The following is a 23764-nucleotide window of genomic DNA, read 5'->3' on the forward strand; positions in this document are numbered from 1 at the left end:
AGCATCCTAAGGGGGGTGCTGATTTACCGTGACGCAATGGGTTAATGAAGAATGAAAGTAGAGCACAGACATTCTACTGAGAAGACGTAACAGCTTGCCTGCAGCTGTAGGGCTCTACGTAGGCACCTGTGGGTCTCAGTGTGTTTAATGCACAGACTGCAGTATGAGGCTAGCACTGACATTTGCTGACTCCAGTATACTCATTTGCCTGCTGTTCTGCCAGCTTCTGCACCATCCAGAAGACAGGCAAAATGGTGCAGTGTGTGAGAGGCTTCCTTAAGAAACAATAACCTTCAGTATGATGCAGAGGTAGGTTTGCAATGCCGTTTAGCTGCACAGAGAGGGGGAGAACAAGAGGAATTGCTTTAGCAAAAGCATTCTGATTATACTTGCCTATTTAATCCTTATTTTAGTTACAAGTATTTAAATATTGCAAATAAAATACATTTGCATGCCAATAGAAATAAAATTGACCGTATTACTTACATGCATTATGCAGTATATACTGGTTTTCCTGGTTTTTAAGAAATGTTTTTATTTTTACATCAATCTATATTATTTAGCTAACATTACAGCAAGCTTCTTTTAGTCAGAAATTATTTTCAAGTGAGGGAGGCAGGAGAAAAGAATAAAGTTTTATTTTATAATAGAGTGGAGGATTCTCAGTTGAGATGGCAGAGGAGACAAACACGCAGTGGAAAATGAATGCTTCACTTGCCACTTTATCTTTTATTGATGAATGCAATACCCTGTTAGGTTTGAATTGCAGATGGTCAGCATTAAAAATAGTGCCTTTGTCTGACTGTTGATCAGATTGATCCTGTTGGAGACAGGGAGGGATATAAAAGAACCACAAAGAACCCGAAAAAAAACAAACATTTAAGAACAGTTGGCTTTTGCTTTATATTTTTTGCTCAGAACATTGTATGCCCAAGATAGCTTTAGGTTATTAGATTGATATGAAGACACAGCAACCGTACAAACATTTTAATAAAACCTGACACATGATACCTCATTGCGACATATTATTTGTTAGCTTTTAAAGATGGATTTTATGTTTGTTTTTGAGCAACCTACTTTAGCATGACTCAAGCTTTGGTCACTGGATGCTAGTGATTAAGGAGCATGATAAAAAGGTTAAATTAACTGGCCACACCTGGGCATTGGGGGGGGGGCATTTTAAACTGTGATATTGTAAGTTTATAATTAAGTTACTCCCACAGAAAGTGGGAGTGAGAAACATTTTAAGCAGTGCTGTGTTAACTGAAGGGAAAAGGGATAGTACAGATTGCTGTCCTTTGGTTAAAGCAGTTAGAAAACCTTTGCTTAAAGAATTGCTTCTATCAGTGCACCTCAAGATAAAAACCTCACGCATATATAGAAATGGTATAGATTATGATTGTGTGCACATTACCCAACATGATGATTGCGTTTATGGAATAAAATGGTTACACAGGAGAAGAATGGACATTTAATGGAAATGTAGTTTAATGCAGTTTTGTATGTTAAGAAATACAGGCCTGAACGTCACCCATACCGAATACTGGTACTATTTCATTTTCATCTTATTTTGAGGAATGGAAGGCTCTTCCCTTATGTTTAAGTTGCATGTTGCTGCTGACCGGGTGGTCACTGGTGTGTTTCAATTGTAAGCATGTTATTACTTGAAGGCAGCAAATAATTTGCCTGAGTTACATATGCTTGCTCTACCTACTAAGGCTTAACCATGTGATAACTTCTGGACATCTTAATGTCTCTAGAATGTTATATAATGCTGATGGAGTGATTGCAGATGAAATGGAGTAATATGATTGGTTCTGTAATAGGATACAGTAACAGTGGGAAGTGTTATACCTTTCTGATTCAACCTCACCTTCAGCATGCTGGTGAGAAACAATCATTTCTGTTAATTTTTAAAGTAAAAAATAAAGATGAATTGCAGTGAGAGCTGTCTTGAGCTGTTTCCTTTAGAGTGCAGCATGTTTTGTCTGGATCAAGAGGTACTCTGTTCTTTATTGTGTAGTGAATATTCATATATTATGCTATACTCTTTGGGTTGGTTTCTGTTAGACAAATGATTGCGCTATATATTTTGACATACAGGCACTTTACAGTTTGCAGAAGGAGGTGTCGGCAATCGCTTAAAAATGGGGATGTAAAATTTTACATTCGTGACAGATTAGCTGAATAAAACCATGGGCCGTTAGCTTCGAAATTGTTTTAATTTATCTTTAAAAAGATGTAATTTTGAAGATCATTGACACGCCTTGTAATTGGCATTCCTACAGCAGGCTATTGCAGTCCAAGCAGGTGGAGAATAAGCAGTCTTCCTTCGACTGATTATTAGGTCAGAATAATGTATGCTGGCCTTGATATATTTATTACTTATTGCAAGCTGATGCAGTGAAATACACTCCTTACTTTATTAAATGTATGACCATTTCCTTTTAACCTAAAATATTTAAAAGGGTAATTGTACTCTGAAGCTTCTTGTTGCAAAAGATACCTGTTTTGAGATAATAGAATTTAAGCCTTGTTTTTGCTTGTGCTTCAGAGGCTGCAGAATGTATATGGCTGTGCAGATAAGAGTTGCAGATAAAATGGGATGTAGCAGTGTTAGAAGCAAAATATATTATGTTACATAAAATATTTGTTGCTATGTATTGTTTTAGCGCTTAATTTCATGATCATCTGGTATGCTAATAGAGAGGTAGACTAGAGACATCTGCTTGTTAGGCTTTCATGCTCAAAACAAAATGGCTGGTGACTCCCATTGCTGCAAACTGCAGATGAAAAACTGGCTGCAATTAAAATATATTTCCAGTGAAAGGGGAAAGCACAATGATTTTGACTCGATGTTTGGTGCCAGTTGTTGTTTGCAGAGAAGAAGAGTAAAACAGTAGCTTCTTATTGGAGCAAATTTGCAAGCAAATAGCCTGGGCTGTGATTTCTAAACAAAGTTTTAAATGCGAGATTACATGCCAGATGAATATTTTTAGTTCCGCTTTTGTATGTGTTTATTATCTTTTTTAGAGCAACTAATGTTTCCATTTATTTAAAATTAAAATATCATTTAATTTCTGCATGTGAAGTGCCTCAGATAAAAGTAAATGAAGTTCAAGTTTCTGAATTCGTAGGTTTAAAAATATATCTTAGGAGGGGAAAAGGCTTTTCATGTGTGTACTCAAAGCATCTTTAGGGGAGCAACTGTTATGAGTTTAAATGTAGGAAAGTGATGTTACAGAAGATAATTCTCAACTTTCTGGGATACAAGGAATTGTTCTTCTAGCCCTTTTTTCTAAAATGACAGTTCCAGACATGACTTTTCAGTTTCCAGCTGGCTGTTAATTGAATATATAGATCCATTTGTACAGTGGAAGTCACTTGTCTGCTCTGACCCAAGCAAATGCAGTCTCTGGGTGGAAATGATTTGCTCATGCCACACCCAGCAGCCTCTTAAGGCATACATAACTGTGTGGCAGTCTATGCACACACTAACACAATTTATTTCTGGCCACTGCAATATGCGCAGAAGTTTCTGCTGCCCCTAGGACTGTCATTCTCAAGGTGTAGTGTATTTTGACAGTGGGCTAAAGAGATTCCCTCCCCCCCGCCCCCAATAGTTATTCTCCTGATGGCTATTGGAAATGTATTGATTATCCAATTTAATTTACATAGCAGCAAAGAGCTTCACCATCGCACATGTGACTATAGAATCATAGAATAGTAGAATTGGAAGGGATCATGAGAGGCCATAACTCAGTGGTAGAGCACACTGCATGCCGAAGGTCACACATTTTATTCCTGGTATCTCCAATGAAAAGGATTGCAGATAAGAGACTTGGGAAAGAATGAAGGCAGCTAGTTTTGACTGAAACCACTGTGAATAGGTTGGAGGAGGTGGAGCACCAGCTTGTACCCATTTTTCACCCCAGAACAAATATATTTCGACATAGTGCTTACCACGTTTAGTCGTATTTGATTGATTGATTTTTTTTACAGCCACCCATCAAGAGCAGTTTACAACTAAACCATATTAAAATACAACATATAACAATTAAATGCAACAATAACCAGTAATGGATAGGGAAAAAACCCTAGCCGCCTCTAAAAAAAACAACCTTAAACACAAACAACATAAAACAATGTGTAGCCTGGATTTTAAAAACACAATTAAAAAGCCTGGGTGAATGAAAATGTCTTAATTTTGGTGCAGAAAAGACTAGGAGGCTGAAAAGCAGGGTAAAAATGTAACAAAAAAATAGCTAGGCTGCAGGGTGAAGTATGGTCAGAAGCGGCAGGGTGCAGGAAGTTGAAGCGAATCCCAGAAACCCTTGGAATCAGTGTGTCCCAGGATACTTGGCACCGTTTTAGAGGACTCTGGGCACATTTGAACTTTTCATGGGGCAATGGCTTCAGCCACAACTTGGGTGTACTTCCTTCCAGCATATATTGTGTGTCCTCCGTTCCCGCTTACATAGCACCAATTTGCTGTGATGGAGTAGGGCCAGCCCCTGGGGAATGGGGGGTAGGTTTTGTCACCAGGATTCAACTGCCAGCCCTAGAATAAACAGTACTGGAGTGGATAGACCCAGTAGTCTTAACAATTATAAGACAATTGATATTCAGAATAGTAAAAAAGACAGAACATTGGGGAGGGGGGTGTTACATGCTTATTTATTTGCAGATCTAAATTCAGCAAAGTGGATAATGTGGAGGATTAGTACCTCTTGGTTCAAGTTCTTTTTTTCCCTTATGGGCCTTCCACATTTTAGGGGAGAGTCTGTAGCTCAGTTGCAGAGCACATGCTTTTGCATGCAGAGGACCCCAGTTCCCTGTCATTTCCAGTTAAAAGGTTTCAGATAGCAGAGCTAAGAAACATCTCTTCCTCTGACTCTGGGAGAGAGCCCTGCCAGTCAGAGTAGACAATCCCTGGCTGGATGGAATACTGCTCTGACATTATCAGACAGCTTCAAATTATGCTGCAAGTGATACTGAATCAGCTGTTCCAGGTGGCTGTCTTCCGGAAGAGGTCCTCTGTTCTCATCTCATCTCTTTCATGAGATGCTTTGAATTGTTCTGTAAATGCGCTGTTATAGTTACTGCTGTTATTACTGTGTAGTTAATACAATTAGCTCTGTGATGGCTATAGGTGACTTTTTCTCATCAAGCTCCTGTCATATTAGTTTGTTTACATAATCTGCTTTTCTAGACAAGGCAATGGAAATCCAATGAGCAAGGAGCTTATATGAAATCACTGGAATTGTTTACCTTTAAGAATGGTTGAGGGACGCAGGTAGCGCTGTGGGTTAAACCACAGAGCCTAGGGCTTGCTGATCAGAAGGTCGGCGGTTCGAATCCCCGTGACAGGGTGAGCTCCCGTTGCTCGGTCCCAGCTCCTGCCCACCTAGCAGCTCAAAAGCACATCCAAGTGCAAGTAGATAAATAGGTACCACTCCGGTGGGAAGGTAAACGGCGTTTCCGTCCGCTGCTCTGGTTCACCAGAAGCAGCTTTGTCATGCTGGCCACATAACCCAGAAGCTGTAAGCCGGCTCCCTCGGCCATTAAAGCAAGATGAGCGCCGCAACCCCAGAGTTGGACACAACTGACCTAATGGTCAGGGGTCCCATTACCTTTACCTTTAAGAATGGTTGATCTTTTACTTTCAAACAGCTGACTCCCCTGCCATATCTCAAAAACAATATTTAACTCCCCAGCGTCTCAAAAGCAGTGTGCCTTGCAGCTTCAGAGCTGCTGTTTGGGGCTGCAATCCTATGCACACTAAACAGTGACTAAGCTGAAATGAATACAAAAAACCCCCACCTTCTGAGTTAACTTGCATAGGATTGTGCTGTAAAACACACTTTTGACTTTGGCAAGTGAAAAAAGATTTTGAGAAGTTCATTTGCAAAACCATTAAGATAAACAGAAGCAGGAAAGCAACCAGGGAAGCAGCTGGGCCATGAGATAGCAGCTGGGAAAATAAACATTGCAGAGAACCCAAATAAAATATTTCTGTTCATTGAAGCTAACAGGAGCTTTCCCTTCTTGCAAATAGCAGGTGGGTCAGCCAGGTTTGGGACTGCAACAGGGGTCAGAAGGCTAAACCTCCTCTACCCTGATGTCGGGGTCCCAATCAGGGCTGGAGTCCTGCATGGGCTATTTGTGAAAGCAAAGCCCTGCACTTACAGGCAAACCACATGATTAATGTAACATGTAGTTTGCCCCTTAGATGCCAGAGATAGACTATTGTTTTACTTGTTCAGCTTATTATGGATGAGTTTCATCTTGTGCAACTTGAGGATGGTATTTTGAACTTGCCTGGGTGGATCTGTGCTCAAAAAGGCAGTGTATAAATAATTTTACATTGAAGGATGGAGACTAACTACGTGTACTCTTTATACCTCGTTCTTTCTGGTTAATTAAAGCTGCCAGAACTAGCTCCCATACATAGGGTGGAATTCAGTGTTGCACTATTACAAATGTTTTGCCTGTGCAAACATTTTAGCTTGACAGACAGAACAGTCTCCCCATCCTCACACTCTCTGTTCTGGGTTTTCTCCTGATACCCTCCTCGAACCATGGGGGAAGGGCAGAAGGGGAGAGGGAAAGCCCCATTGCACAAGTGAAAGTCCTTGTGCGTGGCTTCAGCTGAGGAGACTCCTAAGGTGAATCCCACTCTTAGACATTGGAGACAGCCAATCTTCTGCTCAGTTGGTGCCTCTTCATCTCATCCCTGGGTGTTTCTAGAAGAAACTACGGTAATTATTTAGACCTTTTATGATCAAAGTCCTAACTTTGTTTGGGGATAAGAAATTAACTTCCAGAGAATCCCAGCAGCAGCACCCCCAGCACAACCCTAGTGGATTACTTGCACTGAGAGATGGACTGAGAACATGCCAGCATGTTGATTCTTGTACACCTCTCAGCAGCTTTTGATCCCATCAACCACAGTATCTTTCTAGGTCACCTTGTCAGGGTGGGAATTGTTTTACATTGTTTTATGTACACATTGTACATACTGGACACACCTCTCGCCACTGAAATTGGGCTTGAAAGAACATTTTGTCAAGCCCAATGCCTGGGGGAAGCAGGAAGAATGAGTGTGCATATGCAATGGTTGTCATGTTTCTGTGCATGTGTGTATGGTGCCTACAACAGTTCTTCTGGTTTGCAAATATGCTCCTGGGCCCCAAAAGATTGGTGACCAGTTTATGGAAGGATGTTCCCAGAAGGTTGTGCTGGGAAACTATTGTCCCTTTCTGTGGTTGGCTCTGTCTTGTACCTCATATTGATTCACATCGACATGAAATTTTGGCAGATGTCATCCAGAGGTTAGTCTGAATAGTTACAAGCATATTTTCTTCATCATTGTAGGGAAGTGCTGAAAATTCTGAACTAGTGTTTGGAGGCAGTTCTGGTGTGGATGAGGGCAAACAAACAAACTTATTTCAGAAAAGCAGAGACATAGTGTTGATGGTAAACTTCACTGGTCTGGTTGGAGGTATCTGGTTTGTTTTCTGGCTCAAATTAAAGTACTAGAAATGACATTGAAAGCTCTGAAAAGCCTGGGATCATAAGGACCGTATTCATCCATTTGAATAGGCATCAGAGGTCCTGCCATTTTTTCTTACTGATAGCTGGAAAATGAGGACAGGACTTTATTGGTAGTGACACTATAGCTGAGCGCTTTCCAGGAAAGTCTGATAGCCTTTCTCTTTTTTTCCATTTTTAGATGGCATTTATGAATGTTTTTCTTCATTTTTTGCTGCTTTTTAATGCTGCTCCATGCTTTTAACTTACATGATTTTTATATTGCATTGCTTTTCTATTAATGACACCACTTCAAAAAATAAATATGAAAAACATTGTGTAAATAATTGAAATAAATTGTATTCCAACTTTGTTTTCTAAGTGGCAATGAGAGGTCAGGAAAGATCAATATATGGGTTTTAAGTAATAGTTGGGGTTTTTTTTTAGATGCTTTAAGTATGATTATAGAAGAGAGAGATTATTTTCGTATTGTTATCAGGCTTCTAAACTATCCCAAAATAATGTTCAGTCAAACATGTTGGCAAAAGATTCCTGCATTTCGGGGTTGGACTTGATGACCTTTGTGGTCCCTTCCAACGCTATAAATCTATGATTCTGTGTTGCAGAAAATGCTGAAGAGAGTATTTGTGCTCATGTCATGCAAACCAGGCACCCATTAACCTTATAACCTTACAGTTTGTAGTATTCCTTTTTGTTTTAAAAAATTCTGTCCCACCCTTCTAATGCATACGTATTGCTTAGTGTGGCGTATACAGTTTATTCTCTGTTTTGGACAGGGTTGCACTCCCCCTGAAGTGTTTGGTTGGTAGTCTGAGGGTTCTCCTTGATCCGCTTTTGTCACTTGATCACTGGGAGTATAAGTAGCCTCCATGCAGACTTTTGCATTTTCACTTGCCACATTCATGATGTCCAATGTGGTGCTGCTCTCTGGTGAGCATGGTGGGCAACCAACCTCCCACTCATGTTTGAGTTTGCAGAGGCAGGTGGGGATCATACTACCAGATCCCCGGTTTGTGGCAGTTTCTGCTTCCCTCTCTAGCTGCAAGGTTAGGAGGAAGGCTGGGGGTTGCTCGGGTGATTGTAGAAGAGACTCGTGCTGCATCTTCTCTCCAAACAGCCAAGCCAACGAGGGATAACTGTACTTCCTTAGCTGTTTGGAGGAAAGACATCCAGCTGTTCTGGAGGGAAGCATCCAGCCAGCATAACTTACTGCTCTAAGTGGCCAGCCTGCCCTGCAGGACTTAAACCATCAAGCTGCTTGGGAAGGCTGGACACAGGCTTCATCGTCAGGCAAAGAGTGTGGTGCCTGCTCCTATGGGCCTTTACATGTGAGCTGTGCAGAAGGGAAAGGCACAGCATTGGGAGAAAAGAGTGGAAAGTTATTTCAAAAGGGGTTGTTGAGAGTGGGGCAGCAAAGGAGAAAGGCTAGGGGAAGCAGCAGAGCTGAGGAGCTGGAGAGAGATGTCATGAAGAAGAGAAAGAAATGATGGAGGGAAAGTGGATGGGCAAGAGAGCAGAAAGAAGAGTGGTCTCTCCTAGACTGAAAAGACCTGAGACAGACACTGCTATTCAATTAGCAACAGCTAATGGAATTTGTTTATTTATTTATTCCTCAAATCCACTGTTGCCAAGTAACCAGGAGTGGTTTGTGTTGAGTCACTGTGGAGTGTGTTAATTGTTGATTAATTGTTAACAGTTTTTATTCTTATGAGATAAAGAAAGACTGTTATAATTCATTAGACAGAGTGATTGCCAATCTGCCCCTCCTTATCTTCATTACAGAACCCTGAGGCATTAGAGGAGGAACCTGGTGACCACAATTTTTGACTTGGGCAAGAAGTGTAGGCCTTTGCCTCAGTTGAACAGAGTTCATCTGTTCCCTCTGTTGCAGTTGGAATACCAGCCTATCTAGACAGCAGGAGCATGCCCTCAGTTATTCATGATCCAGTAACCACCAGATTTGGACTACTATAATGCATTATATATGGGACTTCCATTGCTGATGGTAGCTTACTGGGTGTTATGTATGTTCATATTATATTGGTGCTCCATCCACTGCACAGGCTCCTGCTCATATTTCCATACTCAATCCAAAGTGCCAGTTTGAGCTTTAAAGCCCTTCGCAATTTGAGATCAGGGTACCTTAAGAATCTCTTCTCTCCATATGCATCTGTCCAGACTGCTAGGAACTTCATCTGCCTTCTGTTTCCAGCTGTCCTCACTAATTAAAGTGTAGTGGGTGGCTTCTGGTGAACTTGCCTTTTCTGTAGTGGGGCCCTGATGATAGAATGGTCTTTCTAGAGAAGCTCACCTGGTGCCCAGGGATCTTCACTAGGTCGCAAGTGGCTGATAGTCAAAATGCGGAATGCACCTGGTGCCTAGGGAATTTTGAACACTGTTTCGGACTATGATTCTACACTGTGAAAAGAGCATGCAAGTTTTAGATGTAAAAGGTGGGGGGGGGGCAACCATAAAACCCATAAAGCACAGTTGAGGAATACCAAAGCCTTGGTATTTTTATTAGCTCAGTTTTGTTAAACCATGGTATGGAATTCTTAAGCACAAACAAGTAACAAATACCTTTCAACATATAAAGATTTCTTCCTCTCAGCACTGAGCAGTTGAAGCTGCTTAGAACTAAAATGGGACAGCACACCATCGGCTCCTGAAGAGACCATTAATGGCCAAAGATAACTATTGGACACACTTTCCCTCACTTGATCTGGGAATGCTTAAGAAAGACCTGTGTGCCCTGAGGGAATGTGGAAGCTAGGAAGCCCAGGCCAGGGAGCTTGTGACACCAGTTCCTGAACAGACCATTAGTTGGCCTGAGAGGACTCTGTTGCTCTAGATTTTATAAAATTTATTTGTCTTAGTATTTTAAGACAGTGAATTGCCCTGGGTACCTTGGCAGAAAGGCAGTATATAATGCAATCAATCAATCAATCAATCAATCAATCAGTAAGAAAGGGAGCTTAGAATTCAGTGGCATGTCTCCAGCACAGATTAAATTCCCAGGATCTCTCCCTTTAGAAATTAAGCACCAATTCCTCCCTCTCTGTCAGCAGACTACATCCAGAGAAGAAGCATTTCTGTTTCCCTCGACATATAGCCCACTTTTCATTTTGTTTCTTCCTTCAGCAGCCCTTCAAAAGAAACACCCACCACCTCTCCCTCCCCATTACTATTAATTATGTCAAGATCTCCACAGACCGTGCTATTTTGTCTAGAAAAAAAGGTGCCAGAACTCACCACAAGCTCCTCCCTTGTTTTCTTATAATGGCAAAGGCGCCAACCTGAGAGGTGCCGGAACTGAGTTCCAGTGAGTTCTAGCTGAAAAAAAAGCTCTGTCCACAGAGTCTGTTCAGGAGTTTGTTTCAATGCTAGGGTTGAGTTCTGGAGTATGGAAAGAAAAGTAGATGTGACCATGTCTACTAGCAAATCCAGGTATTATGCATTTGGGAGCAGGTTGCCCCTCAGCACTTGTGTAGTCACCATTTTCAGTACAAGGGCTGAGCCCATGATCTTTTCACTCCACAAAAATCCACTCCTGGCCTTCTGTTCTGTTTGTTCCCTTACCCACATTCCAGCCAATTCCCAAAATAAAGGTGTATTCAAAACAAAACAAAACCACAGCATCGTGAAAAAAGACCCTTCTCATTTTTAATGTTTCGTCATGATGCTTTATTGGTAAATTAATGTTCAGAGTAGAAAGCTGAAGACAGCACTTCCCTTGCCCTAACCTTCTCTGCCCTCCCCACTTCCATTTCAAAATCTATTGCATGTCTGGGAGAAGCAGAATGAGCTCTCCTAGTACAAAGATCCCCCCCCCAAAAAAAAGTCTGTCACAGCTATCAAATACTAAAAGCATTCATTTACATTTAACGCTAAAGCTTTTAGAATGAATTTCAGAGGAATGGAAAAATCGGATAACAGATCTTATCTGTGTTCAGCCATGATAGGTGGTTTGGGCATAAACATTATAAATTGGGAGGGGAAATGATGTATTTCTTTTTACAACATCAGTATGCAGTTTTTTATGAGCTTAAGCTTTAGTTGTCATCAGCTGCAGAAGTACCGGTATATGGGTGGGGAAGTTAAGTTGCTTCCTTAAAACTGAGATAATGGGTTGGTTGTGTGTTTTCCCTGGGACAGGATTTTGGAAGACGTGGCTGCGTCATGCGTGTTAGGAGAGAACATAAATAATATTGAACTCAGTAAAACTACTACTCATTTCCTCATTATTCTGTATGTGAATAACTCATAATCTATTTGTTAAAGTAGTGATACCCATAAAGCTGCTTCTAGCTTAATTTTGCTCTTCTTTCCTTAAGAGCCACATGAGAAATGGCATCACACCATCTTCACTTGGGTGTGGGAGACAGGGGTGCCATCTCACCCTCAGGATTGTGGGTGCCCGCCGTCACAAGGTAGACATGTGACGTCACATGCATACATGTGTACATAATAAATTAAAAGAATTCTTTAAAAAGAAAGTTTAAAAGACTCTTCTTAAAAACCTAAAAACTCCTTTAAAAGAATCAAGTCTTCAAAAAAGTTATATGATCTAAGAAAGTCTTTAAAAGAATCCTTCCAAAAGAATTAAAAAATTATAATGTAGCACCTTGAAGACCAGTTGAGTAGTTTTAGGTATAAGCTTTCATGTGCCTGACCCCCACATTTATATTATTGTGGGTGCCCGAGCACCCATGGCACCCTGCAGTTGGCTTCTATGGTGGGAGAGATAAGAAATGCTGGGAGCTCTAGAAGGAATTGTGAGACTGAAGTCCCTAATGTAAGGTGTGAGTTGGAAGGGCACCAGATCCATAGCCTGGAGACTGTGTATTGCTGTTAGGTGGGAAGCTCCACTTCATCATTTCTCCAGAAGTTAAGGAGTGCACCACCCTTCCACCAATAAGGTGAACACAGCCAGAGATTCTTTGCAAACAGATTTCCTTCCAACAACAGGAGCAGGCTGAGTTGTCCCAGTTCCTATAATTGAGACAGTTACCCAGATGTGGCTCATCTTTGTCTAATGCAGTTCCCTGTTGCAGTGTATTTCTCATCCATGCCAAAGAAACATTGCCACAACTATATGGTTGTATTTTACAGATTACTGCTTTGACAAAAAAAGTAGAAAAGCATCTAAAAGATATAAACACAATTTCTGCAGCAGTTATATAAAAAATACCCAATATCAAACGAGTGAACTGAATTGTTGATTATATTACTTTCATGCCCACCTTTCAAGAAACATGAGCATAAGAGGAAGGGAATAATAATAATAATAATAATAATAATAGCATCTAAAAGATATAAACACAATTTCTGTAGCAGTTATATAAAAAATACCCAATATCAAATGAGTGAACTGCATTGTTCATTATATTACTTTAATGCCCACCTTTCAAGAAACATGAGCATAAGAGGAAGGGAATAATAATAATAATAATAATAATAATAGCATCTAAAAGATATAAACACAATTTCTGTAGCAGTTATATAAAAAATACCCAATATCAAACGAGTGAACTGAATTGTTGATTATATTACTTTCATGCCCACCTTTCAAGAAACATGAGCATAAGAGGAAGGGAATAATAATAATAATAATAATAATAATAATAATAATAATAATAGCATCTAAAAGATATAAACACAATTTCTGTAGCAGTTATATAAAAAATACCCAATATCAAATGAGTGAACTGCATTGTTCATTATATTACTTTCATACCCACCTTTCAAGAAACATGAGCATAGGAGGAAGGGAAGCTTCATAACAACCACCACCACCACCAAATAATTCATACCTCGCCCATTTGGCTGGATTTCCATAGCCACTCTGGGCGGCTTCCAACAAAATATTCAAAATACATTAAAACATCAGTCATTAAAAACTTCCCTAAGCAGGGCTGCCTTCAGATGTCTTCTAAATGTCAGATAGTTGTTAATTTCTTTGACATCTGATGGGAGGGTGTTTCACAGGGCGGGCGCCACTACTGAGAAGGCCCTCTGCCTTCAAAGGGAGTGACTATACTGTAGATACTATCAGATCAGAGGAAGCCAAAGGAACTCAGGTATTCATCATATGTGACTGTAGCAAAGCAGTTGGTTGATAGCTTTTATGATAGCTTAGCTGATTGTGATCCTGGACAAACAGCAAGGCAATTGGACACCAGCTCCATGACACACCAGATACGCTTCACATTTGATAAATTTTCAGACTCCTTGGACTTTTCATTTCCCGTGGAGGCATTTGTTTCCAAGAGCATAATTGTTAAGGGCTATGGGGAATTTCTGTCATTTGGAGTTTGGATGTGGTATTCTCAAATCCACTGTTTGTACATGCTGTTTGACCTTAGTTTTCCCTCGAGTAATACTTGTCACAAATGAATCATTGACTCATACAACCTGTGCTGAATTTAATTTGATCAGCCTTGTACGTAAGAACTCCTTGCAATCAAGTGCATGGAATTAATTCTGTGCAAGCAAGTGAGCAGGCTGGCACAGGAAGGAGAAATTTCTCAGTCCCTTCTCCGCTAGCCCACCAGGTAGATTTTTTTTTTTAAAAATTTGCTAGCCTTCTAAGAGCACTAAAAAAAACCAGGCTAGTAACTTTTCTGGCTTGATATATAAGGCTCAATTAGACATGCCACTGTACTAATCTCCATTCTGTTATGTGCTGCTAATTTGTACCTATAATACCTAGAGAAGTCAGGGCGCAGGGAAGACTTTGACCAGCCAGAGGGCGGAGCTGGACAATGATGGAGCTGGAGGCAGAGGGGAAGGGCACAATCTTGTCACAGAGAGCTAGGCGCCACCTTCATTGGAGCATCAGATGAGTGTGGATGGGTGTGTGCCGCAAAGCCATAGGGAAGGAGAATCTTGTGAACTTGCTCACCCCACTTCATCTTTAAAAGCTTGGCAAGAGGTGTGTGCCAACTGTTGGGACATCTTTGTAGCTTTTGTTCAGTTATGCCTTGGAAACATGACCTCTGGACCTTGTGATGGCTGCTGAGGTTGTACTGCTACGAGCCTGAATGAAGATCTCTTTCTTATTCTCAAGTAATAGCTGCTCTCATGGCTTTGGACGGAAGCACGACAGCGGAGAACCTCAGGCCTGAAGACCACATATGGTCCTCCAGACCTCTCTGTGTGTCCCTTGGTACTCTCATGAGGTAACACCCACTCCGGCGCCATACCTGTCACCAGCCCAGCTTTGCACTCTTTTTGAGCGCTTCATGCTTGTCTCAATGGAGAATAGAGTGGATTGTGAGTGTGCGAACAAACTAGGCTAATACACAAAAGTAAAATTTACATTTACTCCTCCCTATTTTGTCTCTGGCCCTGCCTACCAGTTAGCATTCATCCCTTGATTGGCTGCCTGGAAGGGGCCGTGGCGTTGAGCTGAAAAATTTTCTCTACCCCAGCTGTACCAAAATCCCAAAAATCCTAGAGAGACATCAGCAAAACAAGTAAGGACTGCCAACCTATGAAATAGATTTTTTGTGTTGCTCATATGCCTTTTAAATAATAGATTTTTGATTAATTGATGTTGAAATACGTTTATGGGAGTCTTTTTGAAGGATGTGTAAGTGATTTTGCAATTTAATACACAAACTGCCTTCTGCTAAATCTGTTCAGAGGTCCCACCTTATCCAATGAAACTAACCTAAGTGTGCCTAGAATTGCAGCCAAAACTACCATTTGGTATTAATTGTCCTTAATTCCCTATTTTTGTAATATACCAGGATCAAAAGGCGCATTTTGCAACAGGGAATTTCATTAGGGTGAGCAGTTGCTGAGCCTAAGATTTCAGGTTGAAACTGCAGTGTGGAATGAAAGGAGGACCTTTTTCTGTTTCCCCACATCATCTCGCTTTATTGGCCAAGGGAGCCGGCGTACAGGTTCCAGGTCATGTGGCCAGCATGACTAAGACGCTTCTGGCGAACCAGAGCAGTACACGGAAACGCTGTTTACTTTCCCTCCAGAGCGGTACCTATTTATCTACATGCACTTTGACATGCTTTCGAACTGCTAGGTTGGCAGGAGCAGGGACCGAGCAATGGGAGCTCACCCCATCGCAGGGATTCGAACTGCCGAGCTTCGAATCGGCAAACCCTTGGCTCAGTGGTTTAGACCACAGCGCCACCCACATCCCAAAAGTAGCATTGACAAATAAAGAAGCATGAGCTAATACTGCTTCCCAGTAATGAGTCTATCGAACAAACTGATTTAAGTTTTGTATCTTTATTTCTTTATTGATTGCCGATCGATGTTTGGCTTGACATTAACGTGATTTTCAGAATTTTAAGTGTTTACTTCTAGACTCGAATGATGGCATCAAATATATTTGGGGAAGGTTTCCAAGGAGAGTCTGAGGCCTAACGTTCTCTGTGGAAGTTATTTAGCATTGGATGTCACACTCTTGTGTGTGTGTGTGTGTGTGTGTGTGTGTGTGTGACTCTTGCTTGGAGAGGCCTAGATTTCTAAGGCTATGTGGTAGTGAATATCACATTTGGCATGGAACGCTTCAGGTGTGTAGCCTGTCCTACTACTACTATCTAGTATTGTCTGCCTCCTTCGCTCTTTCATTTGTAATTAAATTTATAGTTTACATACTTAATATAAGCTTCAGCTAACTGTTAATGGCTTTACGTACTTCAATGCACATCCTAGTTTGAATACGCCACGCATTCTGGTATATATGTATTGACATGTTTATCTATTGTAACTAAACTGGTAATTTGATCAATGAGAATGACGTGTGGTTAATTGCATAAGATTTCCATGTCCCCATTTATCCACAAAGGTTTATTTGCATGTTAGTTTCTGCTGCTGCATTTTTTTTTCTGAACAGCCCCACAATATAAGAAACACTTGTGTATTATGATTGTTTGGATAATAAATTCATTGTGAAGGAATATTTCATAGAATAAGCAGCTGGTTTTCAACTACTGGTTTTATTTTGAATATTATCAGCTACTTCTTTCCATCAGTTTATCTAAATGGTTTAGATCTCTCTTGTAAAATTAAATGATGGGCACTGTCATTTTGTCCAGATATTTGTGGAGGCATTGAGAGACTCTTAAAGTACTGTATATTTTTGGGGCCTTTGGTTCAGGGACTAATGACAAGAACCAAAGAGATTTTGCTCTTGGGTTGCTTTCTTGCTCTTGCAACCAAAAGAAAACCAGCTGGCCTCCTAGCCTGATAGTGATGCTACTGCAAGAGAAGCTGCGTCTGCCAGAATTATCTGCCTTGCTGATTTACTTGTGCTGTTTTGGTTCTCCTGCAGATGGAGGAAGCGAGGAACCATCAGACCGAAGGCAGGCAAGCATAGACTACTGTCAGAGCCATTCTGGGCAAGGTAAGTAAACCATGGATTTCCAGATATTACATATGCCTTGCAGAGCCCATTTGTGATTTTATATTTTAATGTATTTCAGTTCGCAGCGATGCACAATCTTTTTAGAAACGCCGAACATTTAAGGATGAAGATTGACTCCTGTGAATAGTTTTATGTATGTACTTCCATTAAATGTGATTTGGACAAAATAATGTTCTGTTTCCTTGAATTAGTAGCCCCCACTTCTCCTCTTGTAGTGGGCTTTGTTGAGTATACTTCATTGGGAATAGTGAATACAAATATGCATAGCTGTTGGATAATGGGGTTTGATAATGTGGCAGCAGCTTTCTTCAAAGAAAATATCACATCAGAATGCAGTTCAGTTGTGCTGTTTCAAGAAATCAGTGGAAACATATTCTGAGCACTAACCCACTTGCTCCACTAACTCAGATCTGTGCCAGCTGTTTACATACTTCCTCTTTTGCTCCACCTGCAAAAAAGTTCCACATTTATTTATTTTGACGCATTTAAAATCCACTTGATAGTTTTAAGTTCTCTAATAAGTAGACACATATCTGTATTAATATTTATAGGAAGTAATTACTCAAATTATGAAAGACGAACCTTCGTCTCATATCTTGAACAGAAATCTAATTAAATACCTGATAGAAAGTTATCTAATTTTCTGTCAGTAACTTATTAGCTACACAGATTGTGGAATGTCTTTTATTACAAGTAAGTTAGCAGACTGTGACATTGGAGATTACTTCATTTTTATTGTAGGTCTTCACTGTTCCAATCCAGAATATGACCATTTGGTCATTCTTGTGGCCCTACTTTGGGAAGAAGGGCAGGGTATAAATTTAATAAATACATTATAACAGTATTAGTGCTAATGCCGCTCTAAGGCGAGATGAGCCAATGGGTTGTAGCCAGCAATGTCAGTTTGGTTTGTGCAGAAAATCTCATTGCACAAGATGACACTGTAGTGGAACAAGTTCAGTGTTAACTCTCTTTAGTTTAGCAGTACATTGGATAGGGCCCATGCTTGTCTCTCTCCCCCCCCCCCCTTTTGACATTTGCTAATAAATTATCTAATGTAAACAGTTCTCTAAAACATATAAGGGAGGCAATCTCCTGCAGGTCTCATGGTGGTTCACAGGATAAAATCAGACTATAAAACCCCCAAATACATAATCAAAATAAAAACAGAAACAACCTAATACCCCCCCCAAAAAAAAACATTTTAGGGAAGTTTTTAATGTTTGATGTTTATCATATTTTTAATATTATGTTGGAAGCCACCCAGAGTGGGCGGGGTATAAATTATAAATAATAATAATAATTTTAAAAGGGCATAGGATGTCAGTCAGCCAAAGGCCTGGTTATAGAGCAGTGTTTTTGCCTAGCTCCTAAAGGTGTATAATGAGGGTGCCAGGCAAATCTCCCTGGGGATTTTTGCTGATGAAGCTTTTTACTGGTTTCACAACTTAACCTTATTCCTTGTTTCTAGTGGGTTGCTATTTGAACCTTGACTGGGGGATCCAGTTGGTGCATTGACCAGAATTTGGCACGGTATGCACTGGCCTTAATTGGATGAATTCAGATGCTCAGTATTTCTTACTAATTTGTATCTGTGCCCAGAAGGCATTCATTTGAGGGATTGGGCACTGTTTCAGTTCTTCTGATCGAGGCAATCCAGATAAATGAGCTACTGTGTGATGTGATAGTCAGTGCTAAACCCACATTGGCAATGTAATTTATAAAACTGGCTCCCCAGGCTGAGAACAGGGATGTCCTGAAGGAAAACTGGCTTCTTTTATCATAGAGTCCACCTGAGAGCGCAAGGATTTCACTATGGAAATTTAAAGATTTTCCAGTTTTTGATAGTTTTAGGACATTTCCCACCCCCACCCCTTGTCAAGGACCACCTTTCCTCAGAGCTAATATTTTGGGAGCCACATTAGGGTGAGTAGAGCCAGAGACAAAACTAGAATCATAGGATTGTAGATTTGGAAGAAACCCCAAAGGACATCTAGTCCAGCCCCCTGCAATGCAGGAATCTCAGCTAAAGCATCCATGACAAATGGTCATCCAACCTCTGCTTAAGAACTTCCAAGGAAGGAGAGTGCACAACCTCCCAAGGGAGACCGTTCCACTGTTGACCAGCTCTTCCTGTCAGAAAGTTCTTCCTGATGTTTAGTTGGAATCTCCTTTCTTGTAACTTGAATCCATTCATTCGACTCCTACCCTCCAGAGCAGGAGAAAACAAGCTTGCTCTATCTTCCATGTCACAGGCCTTCAGATATTTGAAGATAGCTACCATATCACCACTTAGTCTCCTCTTTTCCTGACTAAACATACCCAGCTCCTTCAACCGTTCCTCATAAGGCTTGGCTTCCAGACCCTTGATCACATTGGTTGCTCTGTTCTGCACATGTTCCAACTTGTCAACATCCTTCTGATTTTTTTAAAAAATACAGCAGATCTATACAGTTACTCTTCTGAAAAGCAAGTGAAAATAATTCCTTTATGGCTTTAATGTACTATATACACCATTGTTGTTGTTTTTTAGTCGTGTCCGACTCTTTGTGACCCCATGGACCTGAACATGCCAGGCACTCCTGTCTTCCACTGCCACCCGCAGTTTGGTCAGACTCATGTTGGTAGATTCGAGAACACTGTCCAACTATCTCATCCTCTGTCGTCCCCTTCTCCTTGTGCCCTCCATCTTTCCCAACATCAGGGACTTTTCCAGGGAGTCTTCTCTTCTCATGAGGTGGCCAAAGTATTGGAGCCTCAGCTTCAGGATCTGTCCTTCCAGTGAGCACTCAGGGCAGATTTCCTTCAGAATGGATAGGTTTGATCTTCTTGCAGTCCATGGGACTCTTGCACTATACATATACACCATACATCTGATAAATGGCACAATACATCTGATGAATGGCAGAAGCATACCAGTTTGTTCTCAGAAAACCTGAGAACGGGGAGATATTTCACGTCAAGCCATGTAGCTACGTGAAACTTTTTTTTTAAAGCAATATATTTGTATCAAACAAAATACCTCCTCTTCTAATTGTTCTGAAGCCACATAGGAGGAGAATAAAATGCTTTTAAAAGCCTGGAAGGTAGGAACTCAGATGGAATGAAAGAATGGGGCATATTGGAATGTGTTTGGACCACATAATAAAACATAAGCAGCTCGTTGTTGTGAGGAGCCACAATGATGGCTTTCCAGCAGCATTGTTGTTGCTGCTTACTGTGTGAGAGAGGGGAAAGGTGGTGGTGAGATAGTCATTGCCTAGGTGTACCAGTGAAGCCAGTTTGGTTCTTCCACCAGTGTGCAGTCCCAACTCTCTCAAAAAGCTGTGCAGCAACACTCCTGGTGGGCTGTTGCCAGGAGCTCCTGCTGGGAGATGTGTGACCTCTGGGCTGCAGGTTGCCCAGATGAAGTATCTTGATTCTTAGAAGAAATTGTCCTATTTCAGTTTATGATAATGGATAAAGGGTCACAGACACTATCTATGAACTGGAGTATTGTTCAGGGTTTTTGTTGGATGTTGTTGTTACTGTTATTAACATTATTATTTTTTTATCCTTACTTTATATCTTCTTATGATTTATGTGGAGATTGTTCAGTTTGGTTGTGTACTTTTGGATGTTTTATTTATTACGATTTTTTTTAAAAGTTTATAATTATGTAATTTCCCCTCATGTAAACCGGTAATGGAAAGGTGGCATACAAATTTAAGGATAGATGTATGTACAGCGGACGCTCAGGTTGCGAACGCGATATGTGCGGAAGGCGCGTTCGCAACCTGTGCCGATGCGTCTGCACACGCGTGTGATGCAATTCGGTGCTTGTTCGCATGCGCAAAGCACCGAAACCTGGAAGTAACCCATTCCGTTACTTCTGGGTTGGGCACGGTGCGCAACCCAAAATCGTGCAACCTGAAGCGGCCGTAACCCGAGGTATGACTGTATTTTAAACAAGGAGGCAATACTTGGTTAATGATATTTTATTTGTTATATTTCTCCCAGGTGGCAGCTCCACAGAGAACGACTGTGCTTTTGAACCAGAGTATGCTATCCCAACACTCCCAGTGCCTGAAGGTATGCAGCACATTCGGATTATGGAAGGCATGTCCCGCTCTCTCCCATCCTCCCCATTACTAACACATCAGTCTATCAGTGTTCGGCTCCAGCCCATGAAGAAATTAACTGGTAAGGAACTTACACGAGTTGAGTGAGTTTGAAATGTTGAATAAAGGTTGTTTCCACCATCCCATCCAAAACTTCCACGCAGTTTCTTTCCACAAAGCTCCATTGATAATCCCCCTTGTCCGACATGGTACAAGTTGGGCAAGTTTGGGCTGTATGCAATATTCATGTTAGAAGTCTTCTACAAACAGAACAAATCATATTAAGTACCTTGCAATATTTATAAAAAGTGGGATAGAAATCGACCTTTTCTTTCTCTGTTCACAGAAGTCTCATATTCTAGTGTGATCCAAAAAGAGAACAGGGATGCCATTGAGTTCCCATTGAGTTTCCTGGGATAAGTAAATGGCCTATAATCTGGGACATACTTCAGGGTGCAGAAGTTGTTTCTCTCTCCAGACCCTGGGACTTCCTGGTGCAGATATGGGGCTTAGCCCCCTTACAAGCCAGCTGTGTCCCTGGTTACAAGTCCTTTTCTTTCTCTCATATAAGCAAGCAGCTGTCATTCCTTTCTGTGATGGAACATAAGGAACTGCAGTTGCAGACAGCATTGCTGTGGGGGGGGGGGCAAAACTGTATGCTCTGGCCCTCTGAAATGGGTATGGCACTTCTCTGCACTCCTGGCTTGTATGAACAAAACAACATAAGAGCCAAGTTTCTGAGGTGGAAATTTTCCACCCTTTATATAATTTCAGACTTCGCTCAAAAATATAACTCTTTATCTTCTGCTCAGGGCCTGGACCTGAGGTTATATTTGTAGGGAACAGAGGCAAAGGGCAGGTTTGGGAAAGCAGACATGGTCTCATATTTTGCGTCGTCTAAAGCAGAGGTGTGGAACATGTGGCCCTCAAAATTTTACTGGACCCTTAGCTCTTTTCAGCCCCAATGAACATAGCCAGTGGTCAGGGACGATGAGAGCTGTAGTCCAACAGCATCTAGGGGGCCGTAGCTCCCCACTTCTGGTCTAAGATAATGGCGTCAGTGATGCTGGGCAGGAAGTAAGGGCTAGAACTCTCAATTCCTTCCTCAACTCTACTAGTCATACCTGACAGGGCTTGAATTAGTTGTTAATTAGGGCTGTCATGCAATAAAAGAAAACTTAATTGATTCATTGTTTGAGCTTTAGTTGATTAATCTATTTGCATAAATATGTATATTAATAATGCAGTGCTTCTGAAAAAAAGCTATCTTTTTAAAGATGATGCACTTATCTTACAGCAGACACCATGAGAGATGCTTCTGCTGGCGCATCAGCTACAATATTTGTTAGTAGTTAAATTGATTTTTTTTAAAACCAAAGACACTAAAGTGCAGACAATATAAATATCATCACAATTCTCATATACTTTATCTTAAATAATGGCAAGTATTTCTTTCTTCACGTTTTCATGTGATTTGGCCTTTTTTTGCAACCGATCTGAGCCATTATTTCAACAACGACAATTGATTAGTTTTTAAACCTCACTTATTTCTTTATTTCGCATAATTTATATACCACTTGATAGAATAAAGCAATATAAAATACCTTCCCAACCATCTCTACATGTGAATAAGAAGCAGCAGTTTATTGTTTCCTTTGTTCTTCCCACCTGCATCCAGAATGGAAAGATGCCACAGTAACCATTAAATCTTTGACACCAGTTTGGCTACCCAACCTTTCATTTTTCTACCCTACCAGCCTATGCATTGTGTTGGCTGAGTCAAATAAAAATGCTTTACTTAATTGCATTTCTGGAAGAATATACATGGTCTCCTAACTGCCAGAGCAGATTATCTATTAGTGTGTTCTTCACTTGATGGTGCATGTGTTTTTAAAACAAAAAGTTATCCCAAGGTGGCAATCAGTATCCTAAAAACTTTTTTAAAAAACCCACCACTATTTAAAATGTTAAAAACTAGAAGAGTAGTACATATCATTTCAGACCAATGATTCAAACAAAACCGTTAAATGTTATCACACATTAAAGCATAAAGCAAGAATGATGTAATAGCGTTATTATTCCTGCTGTTCAGCCAGTGATTTCATAGTTACTTACAAATGTCAGTGATAAGGCAGTCACTTCCTTTTGGCTTACATGACTTGACACAAATGAAAAAGGGGTTGGGAGGGTGGAGGAGGGGAAAGCAGAGGTGGCTCCAAAAGTTGCTGGTTTTTCAGCAGAGTGGATGGAGAGGCACTGCAGTCCCATCTCCCTCCCTCCCTCCCTCCCTCCCTCCCTCCCTCCCTCCCTCCCTCTCCCTCTCCCTCTCTCTTTCTCTCTCTCTCTCTCTCTCTCTCTCTCTCTCTCTCTCTCTCCCCCTCCCTCCCTCCCCCTCTCTGTCTCCTATACCCTTATGGAATAGCCATTGTAGATGACAGCTCAGGGAGGAGCCTGATGGAGCTTGTTTTACAGCAGATGCTGCCATTCAAAGAATAATTCAAAATCCAGCCCTTCATTTTTAAACAAAGGTGGATTGTAGTAAAAAAGGTCTCTAAAACAATGAGGGAGACAAATGGAAATGGAGTTCCACAGTGACAAGGCAACGACTGAAAAACCTTTTCAGTTTATTATACCTGACAATATGTCCAATATGGTGGACATATGAACATGGTCACTTGGTGATCTTAATGCCTGGATATATTTAGGCTCAGGAAAC

At 40.9% G+C, this 23764-nt stretch overlaps 1 protein-coding gene across 6 annotated transcripts in view; it reads left to right on the forward strand.

Moving 5' to 3' along the window:
* Nucleotides 1-23764, forward strand: part of LOC117058047 (protein TANC2-like) — a 140523-nt gene that overhangs the window by 50135 nt on the left and 66624 nt on the right. For 5 of the 6 annotated variants that reach the window (XM_033168934.1, XM_033168933.1, XM_033168931.1 and 2 more), the window contains exons 3-4: nt 16856-16927; nt 20948-21130. In XM_033168934.1, the coding sequence (XP_033024825.1) occupies nt 16856-16927; nt 20948-21130 (255 nt within the window). The remainder of the gene's footprint in view (nt 1-16855; nt 16928-20947; nt 21131-23764) is intronic. The other variant, XM_033168936.1, reaches the window with a different exon arrangement.

The sequence above is a fragment of the Lacerta agilis genome, chromosome 14 (genome assembly GCF_009819535.1).
Source record: "Lacerta agilis isolate rLacAgi1 chromosome 14, rLacAgi1.pri, whole genome shotgun sequence".
NCBI lineage: Eukaryota > Metazoa > Chordata > Lepidosauria > Squamata > Lacertidae > Lacerta > Lacerta agilis.